This window comes from Puntigrus tetrazona, chromosome 3, assembly GCF_018831695.1.
Source record: "Puntigrus tetrazona isolate hp1 chromosome 3, ASM1883169v1, whole genome shotgun sequence".
Lineage (NCBI taxonomy): Eukaryota > Metazoa > Chordata > Actinopteri > Cypriniformes > Cyprinidae > Puntigrus > Puntigrus tetrazona.
Genome location: NC_056701.1, coordinates 25,386,745 through 25,408,607, shown reverse-complemented (window position 1 = coordinate 25,408,607; position 21,863 = coordinate 25,386,745). Strand labels below are relative to the sequence as shown.

The 21,863-nt window shown below is 39.8% G+C and overlaps 1 protein-coding gene across 5 annotated transcripts; it reads left to right on the top strand.

Annotated features, from left to right (window-relative positions):
• The first annotated feature begins 469 nt into the window (after nucleotides 1–469).
• grid2ipa (glutamate receptor, ionotropic, delta 2 (Grid2) interacting protein, a) lies at nucleotides 470–21,817 on the top strand. Of its 5 annotated transcripts, none has more exons than XM_043235724.1 (24): nucleotides 470–822; nucleotides 972–1,013; nucleotides 2,414–2,667; nucleotides 3,458–3,790; nucleotides 4,162–4,316; nucleotides 9,633–9,908; nucleotides 11,204–11,289; nucleotides 11,965–12,034; nucleotides 12,374–12,661; nucleotides 12,802–12,953; nucleotides 13,036–13,164; nucleotides 13,379–13,485; nucleotides 13,574–13,748; nucleotides 13,878–14,242; nucleotides 14,352–16,100; nucleotides 16,352–16,439; nucleotides 17,536–17,625; nucleotides 18,070–18,266; nucleotides 18,420–18,575; nucleotides 18,797–18,883; nucleotides 18,990–19,119; nucleotides 19,323–19,441; nucleotides 19,734–19,898; nucleotides 20,258–21,817. In XM_043235724.1, the coding sequence occupies exons 1-24, from the start codon at nucleotides 735–737 to the stop codon at nucleotides 20,339–20,341; spliced, it is 5,385 nt and encodes a 1,794-aa protein (XP_043091659.1). In that variant the 5' UTR covers nucleotides 470–734; the 3' UTR covers nucleotides 20,342–21,817. The 5 variants fall into 5 exon arrangements, with proteins under 5 accessions (XP_043091659.1, XP_043091658.1, XP_043091661.1 ...); XM_043235723.1 differs by having other exon boundaries at nucleotides 13,033–13,164; XM_043235726.1 differs by having other exon boundaries at nucleotides 728–857; nucleotides 13,033–13,164.
• The last annotated feature ends 46 nt before the right edge of the window (nucleotides 21,818–21,863 follow it).

The following is a 21,863-nucleotide window of genomic DNA, read 5'->3' as shown; positions in this document are numbered from 1 at the left end:
TCGCAGAGGTCAAACTACCAACCTTCTGCCTGCCAGCCCCGGAGCGTCACAGGTTTTTGCTTCTCATTACTTTTTGACGTCATGCTGCAAATGCTATTAATACCATATTAAATCATACCTATAATTGCAGAGCTGGAGGTTAACCATTCCTGGTGTTCTGAGACTGTGCTTGAGTAAGGAACAGTTGGAAGAATGATAGTGAATCGGATTCTTAGAAGGGGAATTGGAGTTAAATGTACCAGACTTCATCTAACTGTACCACGGCATCTCTGAGGATCTGTAATCGGAGCGCCGTCCTTTGCTGCTCTGACAGGCAGTTTCTGGGTCACTCCTCAGCCCTGAGAGAGGCCCAATCCACCAGCATCACAGAGAGAGAGAGAGGAGAGAAAGAGAGGTGGAGGGAGAGGGAGGTATTTATAGAAAAATGGGGCTTCACTGTACCTTTTTCTTGCTAAAGAATCATTAAAAGACCCAGCTAGCTTGTCCCAGATTTCTGCTCAGCGCTCTGCAAGAGGGTTTGAACTGGACCAACTCAGTGGAGATGTAGAGCCACGGCTGCAGAGAGCTTGACAGCGCTCTCCTGGTCTACACACCGGACTTAGAGGAGCCTCGATGGAGGCTAAACCCGTCGGATCGATAGCTTTTTGGTAATGATGGAGCAGTGACTCTTTGAGGTGGCGCTGACCTCAGGTGACCTCTTACAGCTTGACTTCCACACCGAAGACCGAGAAACCATGATGAGAAGATTTCTGAAGAGCCAGAAGGGCCGTTTCTCCCTTCGTCAGAGCCGATCGGGATCCCGCAGTGCCTCCAAAGATTTCTGTAAGTTCATAAAGCAGAACACGGAGCTCTGTGAGGTGGGAACTCCTTTTATTAAAGAGCATGTGTGTTGTTAGACAGTTTAGGTGTTTATGTGTTTATACCTTATATTGTATGAAGACGTAAATCAATATGTTTCCTCAATTCCACAGACCCGAGCCCTAATGTGCTGAGAGATTTCCCACTGAATATTGGTGCGTAATTGCAGTTTGAGTTTTTTTCTCTGCCATCTGTTATTAGGTCACAAATTTAATTAAAACAGCAGGTTACAGCACTACAGTAGGTTATGATGAAGTGCTGTAATGTTTTCTGAAATAAATGCAAATTGAGGTGTGGATTTTGGATCAATCTTCCAATATTTTATTTTATTTCAAAATTAATTGTATATTATATCATTTTGGAGTGAATTTTATATGTATATATTTGCAAAAGTATTCAATTATTACATTTTCCCCCACATCAATTTACACTACATACACTAAAGCAAAAATTATTTGTAACTTTAAATTTGTGGCAAATTTATTAAAAATAAAACACTGAAACAAGTAAATGTCATAAGTATTCAAACCCTTAAGCACCTTAATTCTCTTTGGGTTAATGTGACAAGCAAATATCTGTCTTTCTCCTCCTGACCTCTTCACCTCTCAAGATCTGTCAGGATGGACGGGGGTAGACGCACATGTTTAGGTTTCTCCAGAAATATTTGATTGGGTTCAATCCCAGGCTGTGTCTGGGCCACTCAAGGACATTCACAGGGTCTATAAGTCACTCTTCCTGTGTGTTTAGAGTCATTGTTGGAAGGTGTCTTCTGAATTTCTGAATGCTCAGGACTGGGTTTCTTTAAAGTTCTCTCTATATTTTGGTGCACAGAGCTTTTCTTCTGACGAGTCCCTGCCTCTGAAAAACAGTCCCACAGCATGAGGCTGCTACCAGCACACTTTATGTTTGGGATGGTACTCTGCAGGTGATGAGCAAAGCTGGTTTACATCAAACATCATGCTTGTAATTGAGCTTCATCAGACCAGAGTCTGAGGGACCTTAAGATTGCAAATTTCAAGTGTGTTTTCATGTGTCTTAAGAGAGGATTGAATTTGACCACACCGCCATGAAGCGCAGATTGGTTCAATTTTGGGTTCTTCTGTTTTCACATGATCTTGGATCTCATCTAGAGTGACCATCAGGTTCTTGGTCTCAAGTCTTGGAAGAGTCCTGGTTGTTTCACACTTCTTCCATTAGCGTACCAGAGACTACATGCTTCTGTGAACCTTCAATGCAGAAAAATAGTTTTCTGAACTCTTCCTCTACAAACACTACAAATGCTCCTGAGCTAAATTTTGAATTGTCCAGAAAAATACTTGAATACTTTTGCAAAGTTGTTACAAACCTATATTGTGCTTTTATATTTATATATATATATATATATATATATATATATATATATATATATATATATATATATATATATATATCCAATATACAGTATACATACTTGAATCAATTTTATTTTAGAAATACTAACAAATCAAGTTGATAGTTGATCCTTACATGTCTTTTTGTCTTTGCCTCTTATCTCTCATGTATTAATTTTTTCCAGAACTGGCCCTACCAGCAAATAACCAGGGTTGGCCAGAAGACTTTGGCTTTAAGCTGGGTGGAGATGGACCCAGTTACATCCTCTCTGTGGTGGAGGGCAGCAGCGCTTACATGGCTGGACTACAGCCAGGTGATCAGGTGCTGGAGATCGACGGACAGAACGTCTCGTCCCTCAGCACCAAAGCTCTCGTTGCTTTGGCTCAGACCCTCAAGACCGTGCCGCCCAGCATCGGCGTTGTGTCCAGAATTGAACAGGTTAGTTTTTCTTCACTGACATGCCCATTTTTACTGTTAATAGCAGAGCTCACTTAAATTCAGTTTGGTTTGACCAAATTTTCATAAAAGCAGGGAAATTGGTTGATTTATTAAATAAAAAAGCTATTTTAACAAGGAGTTCTTAACAGCGATCCCAGGTCACCTTTAAAATCTCTCTCTCTCGCTATAAATAGAGTTGCCATTAAAAGTATTTGCATTGCAACACATTCATTTATAATCTAATTTATTTATTTCTAAAGAAGAAAATGGTGTAAGATAAGAATTTCTTTAGAAAGAAGTCTCTTTTTCAGATTTATTTGGTCACAAATACAGTAAGAATGGTAATACTGTAAAAAAAAATACTATTATAATTTAAGATATAATGAAAAAATAAATATATATATATATATATATATATATATATATATATATATATATATATATATATATATATATACTGTACATAATCGTCATATTTTTTATATTTACATAGATTTTAAAATGTACATATTATGCTTAAAATAAATGCACAGAAATGTATTTGAATACATTAAAATAAAATTATTTTTGTGGTGCAATGCTGAAATTTCATGATGACCCTTTAGAGATCATTTTAATATGCTGTATGGAGTAATAACATACACTTGTAAACAGTGGTATAAAATCTAAATATATGAAATAATCATTTAAATAAGTGTTGCACATAAAGTGTTTTTGTAACATAGACCTCAGATCTCTCCTAATTTTCCTTGGCTTCTGTAGTGCTCATAAAGTGACTTTACCACCACAGATGGACATTGCCCCGGGGCCTGATGGTCGTTTTGGGTTTACTATCGTGGGAGACAGTCCCCTGCTGGTGGAGGACTGCATGCTCAACTCTCCAGCTGGCCGGAGCGGACTGCGAGCAGGTGACTATGTGATGGAGGTGAACGGGATTCCAGTGAAGCAGCACGAGACGGCGGCCGCCATGATCAAGGCCTCTCAGGGACGGACGCTGCGCCTGGGCGTGCTGCGGATGAACCGCTGGCAGAAGCGCACCAGCAGCAGCATGAAAGAGACATATCAGAGCGGAGACATGGTGAGGCAGGACCGCAAGCACAAAGCTCTGGAGTTCAACAAGAAGGTCAGTCTCAAGGGGCATGGAAGAAACAATTCTCACTGTTGACTAACTACTGTGACTTTTGCCTCAATAAACTGCTGATTTGTTGCTTGTTGTTAGTTACGTTTATGTATGGGGTGGGATTAAGAGATCTAGAATACGCTCTTACACAGCAAGACTTTAATATATGCTTTGGTACTAATAAGTAACCGATACACTAGTAATATGCATGTTAATAAGCAACTAATCAATAGTGAGGATTGGTCCCTAAACTAAAGTGTTACAATGTTACAATGCAACCGCAAAGTTAGTTTGGACCGGTTAAACGTCGTACGACAGCATGTGTTTTTTTCACTGGTTATCAAACTGCAGTGTTATTGGTCCTATTTTTATAGGTTGAGGAGATTTTAGGGGAGGAGCCTGAGGTTAAAGAGAGGCTGTTTGATTTGCTGAAGCAGTATGCAAATGAGAGGGATGTCGAAGGTCTGGCATCTACGCTTCCAGAAATACTGCTCACCGAGGAACACCAGCAGCTGATTGAAAGCATCAGGTACCGATGAGCTGTCACGGATCCAGTTACATGACCCGCCTCCTAGTTTACCTACTTATTACAAATTCTAACTTTCGGTTGCATGCTAACTTTTCCCTTTGTTTTTGGATGGGTGACAAGGGTGCCTACCCTTACCAGCCTACCTAGCTATTTTTTGTTTGTTTATAGTAATAAGTAAAACATATTTCTGAGCAGCAATTAAAGAAGGAGCCTACATTTTAATAATTTGAATAGCAACACTGGTTAATAACCACCAAGTCGTTAAGATTGAATAAAAATGAGGTTATATTGCGAGTCAGAATTGTGTCGAGAGATGCCATTGCTCCCTTGAAAGCCCTCGAAAGTATCATATTCCTGCGTGTCATTTGTTATATGCCAAATTGTTTTTACCGTTCTGCCTCCGCTTCATAGTCTAACTGTTCAGTTTTGTGCTTCATATCACCAGGCTTTCCTCCAACCTCGTTGAAAAGTGTACAAACTTTTAAAACGGAGTAAAGGTTTTCTGCACTTCAGCAAATATCAGCATCATGAACATAAATTTGCTGTGTCATTATAGACAGCCATCTTTAATGAACTGGCTTTTCCCTCCCATCCTTCTTTAAAAAAAACTTGCCATGCTTTAAAAAATTAGGGCGACTATATCATGCTTAAACATGCTTATTAAACATAATACAAATTAATAATATAGCTATTTAATTATTCCTTATCGTTAACAATTAGTTTATATTTAAATTGATAAATATTTTTGATTATTTCTTTATTTTACTTATTATTATTATTATTATTATTATATAAGATTTAATATTAATATGCGTGGTGAAAATATAGTCTTCTACGAGTCTCCCTCTCATAGGTTTGCATGTGTGTGTTCTCTCGATTGCTGATGGGGTCTTTGTCAGGAGAATTTGATGCGTCTCATAGCTGAAATGTGTTTAGTTACACTGACAGAGCAGTTTTAACCACCTCCCTCTAGCAGGGAGGAATTACGCCTGTGAGGTTTTTACTGGATAAAATATTCTTTCATCAAGTGTTTATCAAATACGCATGTTATTTTGTTAAAAGTTAGATACTCGGAAACTCTGAAAATGGGAGCACTTTTAAATCACCCTTACCGTCATGAGGAGTGAATTATGAAGAAGAACAGCATGCTCCAGATACCTAGATTCGCGCTGGCTCTGATTAACCCTTGATAGCATATCCCCTTGCGTTATCGGGAACCATGAACTCCTTCTTTATCAAGTAAGAAATGTTTAATCTCTTTCCGATCTTCAGAGGCAACTCGCTTTTTAATGTTGCATGTTTTCAGAAGTTTCATGTGACGTTTAAGAGCCAGAAAACTGTAGAGGATGATATTATTTTTGAATATTGATCAGATTTGACCAATATTGAATTGAGTGCAGGCTGTGGAGGCTTGTTTCTGCTACAGTATAAAATATTAATAGTAACATAATTAATAATTAATGCTAATTGCAACTTTTTATCTTATTTTGCACAATTGTGAGTGATAAAAACTCTTAAAATTCTGACTTCTTTTATAGTTTTTGGAATTTGTATTATGTAATTCTGAGCTCACGTCTTGCAATTACATTTTTTTTTGCCACAGATTAAATATAAAAAGGTAATTGTGAATTTTTATCTTACAATTCAGACCTTGTAGCATTTCAGAATTATTTAGCCTAATTATTGCATGTTCATATCTCGCAATTCATAACTGGGAGAAAAATATTCTCAGTTGTCAGATTGGCAGATATAAACTTGAAACGGAATTCTGACTTTTCCAACAATTAAGGTAACGTCTCACAATTCTGACTTTTTTTTCCCCGGAACTGTGAGACATAAACCCAGAAAATAAATAAACCCCTTTAATATTGCATAATTGTGAGGGGGAGAGGAAAAGGAACAAAATTAAAAAGTTGCAATTACCGTTTTTTTATTTTCCCATGGCAGAAGCAAGCTTCCACAGCAGACACATATAGACTGAATGCGTCTCAGTGAGAGAATGACCTTTCTAGCTGCATCAATGCTACTTGCGTTTGGCATGCACCGCTGCATTTTCACAGTCCACTCCAGCACTGACCAGCTTGTGAGCCGCGCTTCGTCCCAGCAAAAAAAATTTGCCCAGTTCTCCCCATGGAACCTCCCTATTTTTAAGCAGCCTACTTCTTATAATAAACCTCTCTTAGGTCCGTGACGCACCAGAAGTTTTGCACAGAATCCACATAACAACTTTCTTGCTTTAAAGTTGCGATTTTTCCAGCTGAGGTACAAAGCAGCTAAGGAGAACGTTGGACCCTGCTTAGAGTTTTGAGGGAACGGTTTCTTTGTGGCTTTAGGTTTCGCATTGAGCTAAAAGCTTTGTGTCTGGTTGGTGTCGGCTTTTCCAACTCTACTTTTGTCTTCGCGTCTTCAACCTGGACACTTGAGGATCTTCTAACTCCTGCACAATTATATGGATCGGATTGAGTAACTGGCGCTGACCTGGCTTAGATTTCCAGTGGGACGCTTTCTATTTTCTCACTCTCTCTCTGTTCCTGCTCCACTCTTTCATTCTATTCTCTCTCTTCGCATCTGAAGCAGCTGCAACTTTGTCTCTCGTCTGCAGCTGAAGGCATCTGGTCTACGCTTCTGGATGTAGACTCCTTTTTAACGGTAAACTCCCCAAAGGCAACCCGGCACGGAGATGGGGGCGACCTTGCCAAAGCTGACTCGGTGATGACGTGACCCGAAGTTTCCGTCTTCGTCCATGCAACGTCATCGCTCCTCAAGTTGGCGCTAATAAGCATATCCTCATCTGGATACCGGAGATAATGGCTTTTCCGATTATCCTCTTCTACTCGCTGAATGGTTATTCCAGCTTTATGGAGACTGCTACGCTAGGAAAATCTCGTTGCTTCGTTTGAGACGTATCTTAATTTAAAGGAGAGATGGGGCGCGACAGGGGTTTCTCCAGGCGTTTTCGGTAAGAAAAATCACGAAAAAACTAGGCTCAGAAATTGAGGTTTGATTATATTTTTAGAGAAATTGTAGCTGTTTATAATGTATGCAGTTTTACGCAATATTAGACTTCATAGATATAAAGCAAATAATAGCTTACTGCGAAATAGTTTTTTATTTGTTGGTGCGATTTTACTTAAAAATCATATTGACTTCACGTTCGGCCTTGCTTTCGTTAATAATGAATTTTGCGTCATATAAGAGAATGTTAATCACTTTGCAAATGCATGCTTTTTTAATGCGACTAGATGCATTCAGAGATGCTAAATATGCTTAGAGATCAATTACTTGTGTTAACAGACATCTTTTATTGTTGAATACGTTCTTCATTTCCACCTTGTCCTTGATCTGTGTTCCCTCCCCTCTTTGACACGGGGTTAATTTTAGATTTCCTGTGACCTCCTTCTAATTGAGGGCATCCTGAACCAAATAAAAGTTAACTTTGAGTGAAATGTGGATTTAAGTTGAATTAGGATACTTTCACCGGCGAATTCACTGAAGAGAGCATGCACAAGTTTCACTGCACAGTAGTGCTTGAGTCTATTATTGATTTGATTCATGTAACTACGAACAAGCTGCTCATTTTAAAATCTTCCTGGTCTACTTATATCTGTAGTAACATCTGCTTCCAACATTGCAGTGTATATCACTCTACAACTTCAGTTTATTCTGTGATGATAGTTGCTCAGAAACAGAAGTTCAAAGACACAAATCTAAAGATGATTGTGCACTTGTTTCTTCAACTCATGAGGTCTAAAGAATAACTGGTTATAACTGGATTTTGATGGTCCACTTTAAACATTAACTATAAGTAACCTTGTAACTATATGTCAATTACATGTCAACTAATTCTCATTAATTCACAACTACATGTCAGAGTGGACTGTTAGGGTAGGTTTAGGGTTAAAAAATAAGTTGACATATGCAAAGTTTCTCGTAGTCAGTATGTGGTATGTTGTGGGCCCATCAAAAATAAAGCGTTAAATGTTATTAAACAGACAGTATACTAATACAACATATTTTTTGACCCTGAAACACCATTTTAATCCAAAAACTTAATTTTGACCGTATCTCTACACCTAAACCTAACCTTACCCATGAGTAATGCCTAAAATCAGAGGAAATAATACATGAATGACACTGACATACGAGCAGCAAACACTGATTGTTAGCCTAAACCTCACAAAAACTCTAAACTGGTTCTCCAAATCTGATTGGTTAATCACAACAGTGTTGTTCCAGGGTCAACAAAGATGTTCCAGGAACACGTCAAGCTCATTAAGATTCAGATTCTGTGTCTACTAATACTCTAATGCCTGCTAGTTGACATGTAGTTGCAAAGTTACTTACTGTTAGTATCTAAAGTGGGTTATAAAGGGTTACCAAATAACTAAATAATCTTATAAACTTTTATGTTGTTGATATCTCAGGTTTTGTTATCAATATTTATTCACAGTATTTATGCTTTGTATGATGATATTTATTACTGATATTGTTATTGTTTAGTCTGTGCTCTCCGTTATATTGTTCACTGACCTTTTGTTTTTGCACAGTACGCAATTTTGGCACCGCATTAGCTCGCCAGATTTGTGTCCTGAAGCAAAAGCAGCTCTGAAGCAGTGTTTGAGATGATTGCAGCTGGAAGATTAACCCAGAACTGAAGCTCCTGAGCTGCTTCTGGGCTGAGCTTCTTCTCGTGATGCTGTGTGTTGCGACAGCGTCCTTCACGATGCACGGGTCCATTTCTTTTTGTGGCTTCAACATAGTCAAAATAATCTAGTGGGTAATATACACTTGATCGATTTAACACATTAGGTCATGTTTTTCACTCACAGATTGAGTTAATAGAGGATAATGAAGATGTTGATAACTTTGTATTTGGTTTAAAAGGATGGTGGGAATTGAAAATTCAGAGAGGGCTTATATCACAGAGGGCTAAAAAGCGCCTTCTCTTTCACTTTAATCATTCATCCTCTCAGGACTTCAAAATGCCCATCAGACATCTTTCTGAAGTCACCTGCTTACCTGCTTAGCTTTTGAAGTTGATCAAACGGGATATTTTTACCCACTCCTCTTCACAGGACAGAAAACAAACACTTCATTGCACCACATAAGCGTTTTTTTTTTTCTTTCATAGCGGGTCACAAACATCTCCATAATCTGGTGTAATTATAGCAGGTTTTCTCATAGCTGTCCCTCCTCCTCCATTTGCCCGTGTGTCTCCATCCAGTGCTTCTCTCAGCAGGCTCGAGGGTATGTTCACACGCCTGAACAGTTTCTCCTCTGTGACTCCGTCTGCTGTGCGTGTGCCATGTTTGTCAGGATCTTCATCCCTAAGAAGCACAGGCAGCGCTTTGATGAGATGGTCTCCCAGAGTTTGATCAGTCGCTTGAGGGGCCGAAGCTTCAGCGAGCACAGGAACAATCGGCTACGGCGCAGCCGGAGTGAAGACCACCCCGAACGGCTGCTATCCGTGTCCACTCGAGCCAGCTCTGTGCCCCGGACCGCCAACGAGGAAGTGGTCATGCCTCCTGCCCGTGGTCTCCGCAAGACCACCTCTCTCATCGCAAGCCATTCCAGCTCCTTCTCTACTCGCAGGTCAGTGGAAGTCTCACAATGGAAACAGTTACACAGTTTTCATACGTGGTTTCATTTTTTTTTCTTGCATTTGTTGTTGAATTTTTTTATTCCCTTATGCTTTCCTATTTAATTAATATTTTGAGTTTCACTAGACATCTACTTTTACATAGTAGACATGTTATGTATTTCAATAAATCAGATAATAGATTTTCTTGTTACAGTGTAATTATACAATACAATTTTTTTTTGTTTTTTTTTTGTAACACGTAGAATAGGTGACACTTGTTAACTATTAATTATGACATTTCCCATAATAAATTCTTAATTTGCTGCTTATTAATAGTAAGGTAGTTGTTAAGTTTAGGTATTGGGTAGGATTAGGGATGTAGAATAAGGCATTAATATGTGCTTAATTATTAATAATATATGGCTAATATTCTAGTAATATGCATGCTGATAAGCAAATACTAGGTCTAACCATAAAATAAAGTGTTACCCTTTTAATAGTTATATTTTATTTTAAATAGTCCCAGTTACAGTGTAGTTATTAATTCAATATAAGTACATAGTAATATGTAATAATGTATTCTAAGTAATAATATGCATAAGGGTTAGATTCAGAGTTAGTTGCATGCAATTATTTATAGTTTGCTGTTATTACTTTTAAGACGTGTAACAGGAACACTGTAAAATAAAATGTTAGCCTTTTATTTATGCTTTTGTTTTATTTTGCTATATTGTATTTCTATCTATTTTTGTTTCTTATTTAGATTCATATAATGCTAAGTGATAGATAGATAGATAGATAGATAGATAGAGATTTTAAAACATAAATTAATTGTGTAGGCTGTAAATTATGTAGATTTTATGCCACTGATATATTTCACTCTTACAATCCATGTTTTTTTTAGTCATGCTATTTGACACCTGTGAATGTGTGAGAGAGTAAATATGACGCATCAAGATTCGTCCCCCTCATTATGTTATGGTTTAAACGCTACTAGACTTGTGTGCAGTATTTCAGAAGCATGAATTAATTCTTCGTTAAGATTGTGTCCAATGCATAAACAGGAAAGGTGGGAGGATGTGTAATTCTGTCAATCATTATTAATATGTATTAATGGTTCCAGGAATGCATATCACATAGATGCTATATATACAGTTGTGAGGCTGTGAGGATTTCCAATAATATCAAGTTTAGTGTCATTTTAATAAATAGTTTTATTAGTTAACCTATATTATATAAAGAGTCTGCTTGGCATTTATAGGTTGAACTCACTTGTTTTTAAGATTTCATTATCATGTTTCACTAGGACAGTTCGGGTGTACAAAGGGAACCAAAGTTTTGGGTTTACTCTTCGTGGCCATGCTCCAGTCTGGATAGACTCTGTAATACCAGGTATGAAATTAACCAAAATGTTGTGAGTCAAGTGTTTAATTTTGATGGATTAATTCATTTGGATTGCTGTTCTACAACATTATACTCTTAGTATTTTCAAACATTGAAGTGTTTGTGTCTTGTGGTGCATTTATTTTAGTTGACATCCTAAAACAAAACAAGGCTATTTTCGAAAGATGAAAAAATATATTTTGGACATGAAACAAGTGCATGGGAGTGGATTATCAGACATATAACTGAAACAGATGACGTGAATGCTAAAATCATGAAAGTTCAGTCATTTCTGACTCACGGCACCCATTAAGAAGTTAGGCGGCAGAAACTGGCAGTGTGCAAGAACAGCAGGAGATGAGATGACAGAGAGAGAGAAACAACAAGACACAACAGAAGACTCTCCACAGGCTGAGTCAGAGGGGCACAGGTGGTAGAGCTCTGTTTTTATCTAGCACAAATCCTTTTAGATTCACACTTTTCCCACATCCAGCCCGAAAAAGCCAAAAAGGGACTTCCATTCTTGAGCAGGAAGTGACAAACACCCAAGCTGCAGCGTCTTGACTTTTATATCTCACGTCATTTCAAAGGGCATTTCATGAACTCTGCTTAATCTCAGTTGGAGTCCATGTGATCAGATGTCAGTAGTTACTTTCTGCTTGGTTTGTTGCCATTTCCCTGCAGGCAGCCCTGCTGAGAAGGCGGGTCTCAAGCCTGGAGATCGCATCCTGTTTCTCAATGGTTTGGACATGAGGTGAGACTTGGGTTGCATTGGAATACATTGCTTTTATCCTAATATGGGACTTCAATAAAGTCTAAAGCAAGCAACACTATAATTAGACATGTAGGTTGTTCATGCTCATAATCTTATAAATTTATTCTAACTGCCATAAACTCTTGTCCTCTGCCCTCACATTCACAGATGCATCTGTTTTAAACTCGTCTCAACTGTTGTATATTCTGACATTAATGATAACTGAGATCCCACAGTGCTACATGATCATGTTAACAAAGTCAATTGTAAAGGACTATTAAAAAGTCACACAGCGTGCACCTGGCTTCATCGACTTTGTATATTTGTACATTCCCACAGGAGCTGTTCACATGAGAAGGTGGTGTCTATGCTACAGGGGAGTGGAGCAATGCCAAGCCTGGTGGTTGAAGATGGCCCGCCGGCCTTCACCATGACCGAACCTGAACAGGTGGATGTTTCTCCACGCTCCCGTGCTCCCGTGCTTAGCTCCCTTCAGTGGGTTGCCGAGATCTTGCCTCCCAGTATCCGTGTACAGGGTCGCACCTTCAGCCAGCAGCTTGAGCATCTTCTCACACTCCAAGAGAGATACACCATCTGCAAGGCACTGGAGGCCTTCTTCCAGCACAGGTGAAGGACAAACCCATAATATTTTAGTGAACAGCTGAAAGAAAGGGTATTCCAAGATTGAAATGTCTCCATTACTTCTATGAAAATATTTCTGAACTTTGCGAAACATGATTTGATTAATTTTTCTTCCGTGCCATTAGAAATGTAGACACTTTGATTGTGGACGTCTTCCCTGTGTTGGATACCCCAGCAAAACAGGTGATTTGGCAGTTCATTTACCAGCTGCTGACCTACGAGGAGCAAGAACACTGCCAGAACAAGATCTCCAGATTCCTTGGCTATAAAGTTACACGTGAGCCCTTCAATTTGTTATAAGGATATATGTATGTATATGTATGCATGCATGCATTTATTATTGGTAGTGCCAACAGCAGAACCCGAACCTCCAGCCCATGAGCCTCATAGGCGCAGCAGCTCCATGAAGGTGACCGGAACCACCTACAGGAGCAGCGTGAGGGGACGCAGTTCAGATGACCTGGTTATTGGCACTCACTTAGGCATGGGTAAGCTCTCTTCAAGCACTAAGTTTAGGCGTACATTGGCATACACATTTAGCCAGCTATATATGCAGTTAAATTTGTGTCAACTTTCTCCCCTAATACTATGTACCCTGAAAACCGCATTGTAGGAAGTGGGAGCTTATGTATCATCATTAAAAAGTGCCACTTTCTAAGCAAACTGAAATGAGAGTTAATTGTCTGTTGTTGTCTTCATGAGGTATTTGCACTGAACCAGTGGAGGTGGCACCTATGAGACTGACTCCTGGAGAGAGACAATCAGGAGATGGAACATCTTTACCAGAGACTCCCAACAATCTGACTAATGTGAGCACTATTTTGCAGGTTTTTAAACATTGGAATGCTTGAGTAATGACACAGTTTTTTAATAACCTTGTCCCTGTGCTCTATCAAGCTGTCAGCTGTGTATGCTGAGCTGGAGAATGTCTATGCTGGGAAGCGATCCAAATCTCTTAAGAGTCGGCCCCCTCCAGCTCCTGAAACTCTGGTTAACATAGATGTCTTCCCGCATGCTTCTTCACAGTCCATCAGGGCACACTCTTCCTCTCCATCTGTTCGGGCCACTTCAGGTACTGTCAGTGTACTTACAGGTTACAGTTTCCTTATTAAATTGTAGCTTGAGAATTCTAGAAAATCTAAGGCAGAGCCATTTATTTTATCCTTTGCTTTTATCCTTTGCTTTTATTTTCATCTCGCAGGTAGCCGAAAATCTACATCAGCACAGCCCGTTCCGCCACCTCCACCACCACCACCACCTCCTCCACAGCCTGACTCTTGGATGCAGGAGCCTCCACTGAGTCCCCAGTGCCCTTGCTACCCTCCAGGTCTTCCCTCTCAAACCAGTGCCGAGTCCAACCCATATATCAGTTTAGATAGCCCACCTCTCTCTCCACCCTCTCCTCCGGACTACCCCCCTAGTCCACCCATTCGGAAGAAGCGATACACCTTCTCACGTCCACCTCGTACCGCTGACACAGATTTGTTTATGGAGGCTCTAAGTGAGCAGCTGGGACAGCAGTTATCTGTGGATGACTTCCTGTCGCCAGAGAATGACTATGAAGAGGTTTGTATATTAAAATGGTTAATTGAGATATTTGATACAAGATCAATGTTCATTGGTCTACTGCAAAAACTCAATGCTATTTGTATATTTTACTTCAAAATAACACCAGGACATTGTCCAGATGACTTTCCAGAATGAGGAAGAGGAGGTAGAGGAGGAGGAGGAAGAGGAAGAAGAAGAGGAGGAGGAGGAGGAGGAGGAAGAGGGTCCGTACATGCCTCCCGAGCTAAGCAGCCCAAGCGAAGTACATAGTAGCAGTGAGGATGCCAGCTCTCTTACCTACTCCTCCAGCTCAGAGCACATTCCTCCACCCCCACTGACTCCTCCTCCCCCTCCCCCCGTCCAGTTTAATGACCCCCCTCCACCTGCTGGATTCACTCCTGACCATGCACCCCGACAGCTGACCTTCCGTCGACACCCTGGACCTCCTCCGCCACCTCCGCCAAGAGCTAACCCACCTCCAAAACGACAATCCATTCACAAAGTGTTGCCCACACGTGAAGAGCTGATGACACAGCACCAGGTCCTTCAGGAGCACCACTCGCTTCCAGTTCAGCCAACAGCCAGCCACCCTCAGCAATCCCTGCAACAAATGCATCAGTCTCTGCCCCCTATGCCCTCTCCAGAAATAGACCAATCACCCATCCCCAGTCATGCAATCTACGAGATGCATCACCAGTCTCATCCAGCTCATCAGGTTCACCAACACCACCAGGTGCAACAGGACCACCAGATGCATCCAATCCATCAAAATAAACCAAGTCACCAATCTCAGTCTATTAAAGTGCACCAAAGCCACCACTCACACCAGACTATTCAGACTCAACTATCTAGCTCCATGGATAGGCTTGATAGGATTGAAAGAAAGGAACGCTCAGATAGGCATATCTATGACATGCAGCCCCAGCCCTTGTATCCAGATCAACAAGTACACCATGCTTATCAGATGCATCAGAGTCATCAGGCTCACCTCTCAAGCTCCATGGATAGACTTGACAGATTGGAGCAGATCCAGCGTTTGGAACGCTTAGACCGCATGGAGCGAATTGAAAGACTGGAGAGGGTGGATAGACAAATGCACCGTGCACATGTGGCTCAAGCAGTTTCTCAAGCTGTTCAACCATCTCCCCAGGCTCAGCAACAGTACCACCACCAGATGCATCAAGCTCCTTTGCCCACCCGCCACATTCACCAGATTGAACACATACACCAGGTTCAGCCAATCCAGACAGCTCCTCAGTACCACCAGATCCACCAGCCCCACCAACCTCACCAGACCCAACAGATTCTGTCAACCTTCCAGCCTCATCCTTCACAACAGCAGCAACAGCAGCTTCAGCAGATGCAGCAGCAACAGCAACTTCAGCAGCAGCAACAACTTCAACAGCAGCTTCAGCAGCAGCAGCAACTTCAGCAGCAGCAAGCTCAGCAGATTCAGCAACAGATTCAGCAGCAGCAAGCTCAGCAGATTCAGCAGCAGATTCAGCAGCAACAAGCCCAGCAGATACAGCAGCAGATTCAGCAGCAGCAACAGCACCGCTCAACCCCTCAGATTCCCCCCATTACACAGGCCAGACAGAGCCCACAACCCATGTACCACGAACATCGTCACCACCATCACCATCACAGCCACCAGGCCCAGTCCCAAATGCAACCACCAAGTACACCCCAACCTCAGCCTCACCACCCCACTGATGGGCCTACTGTGGAGCCACCTCCTCCTCCACCTTTACCACCACCTTGCATGCCTCCTCCACTCCCAAAGGCCTCACCACAACAATCTGACTCCAGTCATATGAGTGTAAAGCGGCTACGATGGGAACAAGTGGAAAATTCTGAGGGTACCATTTGGGGACAGGTACAGTCTTTGTTTGTATTCCTTGTGTCTTAAATGGCTGACTCAAACAGTCTTAATAATGATGCAACAGCATGGGCCAAATTGACATATCTGGTAACAGTTGGAGGAGACCTTAAAAACATTTAGTATCTAGTTTGAGACATATATTAGTTCACTGTCATGATGGAACATTTCAGGATGTCTATTAGTATGAGATTGGCTCAGTGTGTTTGAATGAAGAATGTAAGGACAGATGTGGTTTCTTACTGCAGTTGGAAGAAGATTCTGATTATGACAAGCTGAGTGACATGGTGAAATACCTGGACTTGGAGCTTCATTTTGGGACCCAAAAGAGCCCTGGTGAGTAAATGTGTAACTCATTTAAAAGAGAACAACAAAGCTATTGATAAGCTGAGAAGGAAGTTCTCTTTTTATATCTTTTTTAAAGAGGGAGATACTGTGTGGTCCATAGGTAGTAGTCAGCATTTATTGTTAGTGAAGTGTACCAAACTCCATTTCTGTGTCTTCTAATACTTAAAGGCCATAATTTAAAGCGAGAAAATGAGGAACACCTGTGAATCTACCCAGAACTGGCTGTCCTCCAAATCTGAGTATTCGGACAAGAAGAGCCATAATAAAAGAGGACACCAAGATGCCTACGGCAGTTAAGAAGGAGTCAGCGGAGATAACAATAGCTGCACATTTTATAAATCTAGCTCAAACAGGTTAAAGGGTTGCAAAAAGAAAGTTAAGGGAACTCTCACCTTGGGTAACATCTTTTTAGCACATCTCATACAAACAAACAAGATATACGGAAAGACTGTTCTTACAATATAGAAAATTACCTGTTTGTCAATAACCTTTAATATAAAGGTTTGTCTTTTTTAGCTAATCTAAACCCTGTGCAGGAAAAAATGTTGTCTTGTAAGTCATGCCTTTAATATTTTAGTTATGTCAAAAAAGCTGAACCCCAACACAGTGTTGTATGTGGCAGTAAGAAACATCTTATCAGACCTTTTCTGACTTCTGAGTGTCTGTTTATAATGGTGAAAGCAAAATGTTATTGGTCATGATGAAGTTTTAATTGCAAATGTTGGCTGTACAATTTTTTATTTATTTACTTTTTAACTTTGATGAATAATGGTGATATAGCTTGGCAGTAAACACTACTCCAGTAGTCTTATATAGCCAGACCTTCAAATCGACAGCAGAAGGTCTGGACTTAATAGCAACTTTTGTTGGCCAAGGACCGCCCAAGGGGACATCTGACAGACATGTAAAGCAGTGAATCACAGTTTTATTCAGTGTCATGTTTAGGGGTATACATTTTTGATTTTTGATTTGTTGATGTCTCATTAAAACTACACTAACAGACTGGACCTAAATATCCTTTTATCAGTTGACGCAATGATTTCCATTACAAGTTCTTTTCACTCAATTGTAATTCATGTCTCAGTTTCACTTCCAGAGCCCTCACCTCAAGTTGAGAGTTTCAAGAAGAAAGATGTGGTGGAGATTCTCTCCCATAAGAAAGCCTACAATGCTTGTAAGTACCAAGCAATTCTTCATACCTTTTTTAGTTAAATGTCCTTTTCAGTTTGGTAGAGTTTATTTGTAAATGTTTAGATTAGTCTGGTATTAACTTACATTAGACAACAAGCTTGTTGTTGCTCAATGAGTCTGAAATTTTCGCATTCGTTTTTTGGTTTGTTTATTTCGTATTCATCATCCTTTCCTATCAAAATGCTTGTTACGGATGCAAAAACACAGAAAATCAAACCTGCTCTGAATATTTTTATCAGACGAAAGTTTCGCAGCCAGTGTCTAAATGTGATTGACACAACGTGAGATGATTCTTCTTTTAACATGCGAAAAATTCGTCTGAAAATTTCGGACTCTATTTGCCATGACCTTTAACACTTAGCTGTTGGCCTGTAAGCACATGCCCTTGTACACTTTGTCATTTAACACTCTTCTGCTTTCTTTATAGCAATCTTAATTGCCCATCTGAAGCTGTCGCCAAGGGAGCTACGCCAGGTGCTGATGACACTGTCGAGTGAACGTTTAGACTCATCACATATTAAACAATTGCTCCTGTACGCACCAGACGATGATGAGGTTAGACAATACGAGCAGTACAGAGACGACCCCAGCAAACTCAGTGAGCCCGATCAGTTTGTCCTACAGGTACATGACTGATTACATTTTTATGGGGTTGCATTTGACATTATGATCATATGTAAAGTTGTATTTTTAAAAAGGTATATTACTCTGAATGTAATTCTAACAGTATGTGTACTTGTGCATATCGCATATATTGTCTATATTGTTTATGTTCAGATGTTATCAGTGCCAGAGTATAAGACCCGCTTGAAAAGCCTGCATTTTAAGACTACGTTGCAAGAGAAAACTGAGGAGATGAGGGGGGCCTACGACTGTGTTTTTAAGGCTTCACTGGAGCTCAAAAATAGCAAAAAACTGGCCAAGATTCTGGAGGTATAATTCCTTCATTTCCACAGAGTCATTTAGTTTCTACCCAGGCACACATAATCATACAGTCTTCAAAACAAGCACACAAAGAAATAAATTCACGGATAAAAGATTGTTGACGTGGCAGTCTTTTCACAGTGCATACTCAAATATACAATGCCAGCGCACACATTACATGCCATGATAAAAAGACTACTTTCCTTACTTTCCTTATTTTTATTTTCCAGTTTGTACTGGCTATGGGGAATTATCTGAATAATGGCCAACCCAAGACCAATAAAACGACCGGATTTAAGATCAACTTTCTCACTGAAGTAAGCCTCACTGCTGTAAATGCAGTTCATGAGATTGTGTGAAGGTTTTTTTTTATATTGTATATGGTTTTATTTAATTATATAACCTACATTTTTCTGGTTGAAGCTCAGTACCACCAAAACAGTAGATGGAAAGTCAACATTTCTGCATATCCTGGTGAAATCATTGTGCCAGCACTTTCCAGAGGTTCTGGACTTTGGGAAGGAGCTTGAGATGGTGCCACAAGCAGCCAAAGGTGAATATCTACCAGACTCATATTCAGTCTGAATTATTTTGTTTCAACACCAATTTACACGATCCATGGTGTTTCTTGCGGTGCAAGTTTTATCCAAGACATGGAGCAGTATTCCCATTTAATGTTGGTATTTTTGTTTCTATAAAAGGTTCTACAGAGATCAAACCTCTTTCATATTTTTTGTTGTTTTTTTTTCTCCACAGTGAATCAAAGAAACATCACTTCTGACTTCAATGACTTGCATGCCACAATCCAGGACATTCGTTTAGCCTGCCAGAAGATGCCAGCCACCGCTGAGGATAGATTTGCCATCGTTATGAGTGTATCCTCCCACCAAAACTTCAAAATTGACTATATGTGACCCTGGAACGCAAAACCTTAAGTCTCTGGTGTATATTTAGAGCAATATTGTATGGCTCAAAATGATTGATTTTTCTTTTATACCAAAATTCATTAAGACATAAAGATCATGAAAATATTTATTTGTAACTAATAAGACTTTCCAAGCAGATCCAGGTCAGATAACCATCAGCACAAGATTAAATAAACATTTTGACCATGGAATATACTTGTTTGCCAAATTTGTAAAAAGCACCTTAACTACTTGCTTGTAGGGGTTTCTGGAAAACAGTCACCCTGCGGTGCAGTCTCTGGAGTCTCTGCAGCAGCGGGCGATGGAAGAGTTCTGCAAAGTGGCGTCGTTCTTCGGCGAGGATGGAAAGGCCACCACCACAGAGAGTTTCTTCGGCATCTTTGCAGAGTTCATGGCTAAGTTTGAGGTAGGTTTTTTGTATGAGATTTTCATGGAAGTGTAGTACACGAGGCGAATGCCAGCAGAGAAACGTATCGAGGCTTTTAGCACAGACAGGTGGCAAAAAATAGGTCACACTTCCTTCCCAGTTCTCTTGAGAGCTGTTTTTTTTTCATTCTGCTCCCGTATAACAGACATAAGCAATGTCTGTTACAAAGTACAACGGTGAATGCGCTAATAAAAAACAGCTGCAATACGCATAAGAATTAAAGACCTGAGTTTCCTTGTTGAATAGATGCACAGCTAATATTTTTCAAGATATATATATGCATTTTAAAGGTATTATATATGTATTTCGGTATGTTTGTTGTGTGCTGTTGTGTTTAGAGGGCTTTGAGTGATATCCAGACCACAGAAAACCCTCCACGCAGCCCCAGAAGCCCTCGCACGACCTCTCCTGTAGCCTGGTGAAGAACCCACCCAGCATACTCGTACAGTACATACACATTCACTTACATACTGTTCACTCCGATACCTGTCCAGTCTAAATTTAGAAATAGCCTTACGGTAATTCAAGGACGTGTGTACAGTAGCAAACTAATGCACCAGGGTCCTGGCAAGTTATGAAGCTGAACTCTCAGGCACGGACTGGACAGCAAAGCTTCAGAGCGAAAGGTGCAGGAATTGATTCAAAACATTAGACCGGACTCGGTCCAGGACATTCTTTACAGGACGGACTGTGGCACTTAAAACCAGACACGGGGTCAAAAGCTGAGGTAGTGCATTCTGTAAATCGCAAGTGCAGTTAGATAAGATATTTAATGTAATTAGGGCTGTGAGTGTCAGATTTTTTTTGACCGACTTGATATTTGAATAAAGCTGTTGTTTAGGAGAAGTGCTTTAACGGTGTGTCTTAATTCTGCTTAACTGTATTTAAACGACCTGGGTCGGCGCTGTCGGCTGGTCACTGTACTGCAAACAGGTATTTTGATGAGTTCATGTCTTAAATGATAAAAAGTCATTCCTCATACGCAGAATGTTTAAGTGCAATATATTATAAATTATGAAGATTTCTATTTTAAAAAAAAAACTGCATAGATAGAGAGATATTATTGTACGAGAGATGCAGTTCTTATATTATTGCTTCAATAGCTGCGAAAAACAACGATGAGCTAGATTATGACTTCGCTGTATGCATTTGGTATTTTTAAAAATTAACTTTTAATTAACATTTAAGTTTCGCGCTGCTTTTAATTCTTTATTACCGTAGCGAATCATGTAATACATGTCTCGTTCTGTTCATTGCACTTATAATGAATGTTTAAAGGATTATATGGAACTTTCCGTATGATTTGTTTAAAACTATTTGAATGTAAAATTGTTACAAAAAAAAAGTGTTGACTGTTTTTCCAGTTGTAAAAATCTTATATTTATATAGTGATATCCATTATGTCGACATGTTTTTTTAATCACCACCGAATGTAAGGAACCAGGGGCTTGTAATATGAAAACAGAACGTGTATTTATGATTATAGCACATTTCATAGCTGTGAGGTTGTTGTTGTTGTTGTTGTTATTATTTATATTAATTTATGGGTAATTATTTCAATGGCAGTTTCACTCGTTATTTGAATTGTTTCATTTTTAGCACATATTTCACAATGTTAATAGCTACTTTCATGCTCTCATCATGAATAGGATGGTGGCCCAAAGAAAAAAATGAAACGACTTGAACTTAAAAGTGCCATACAAGACGAATTAATGTCTGGCGGTGATATTGCAAATGCAAAAAAATACACAAACTCCTAAAGTGACGAACCCTCACAGGACGGCGCGGGACTTTTACCGTTGTTCGTTTATTTGAGAAATGCCGTTGTTTACATCAGAGTTTGTTTTTCTTTCTTTTGTAATGCATCACGTATAATAAATGTTGCTGCTTCTACTGAGTAACTCTGTATAAGTGATGTTGCAACACTGTTCTGTTGTCATTACT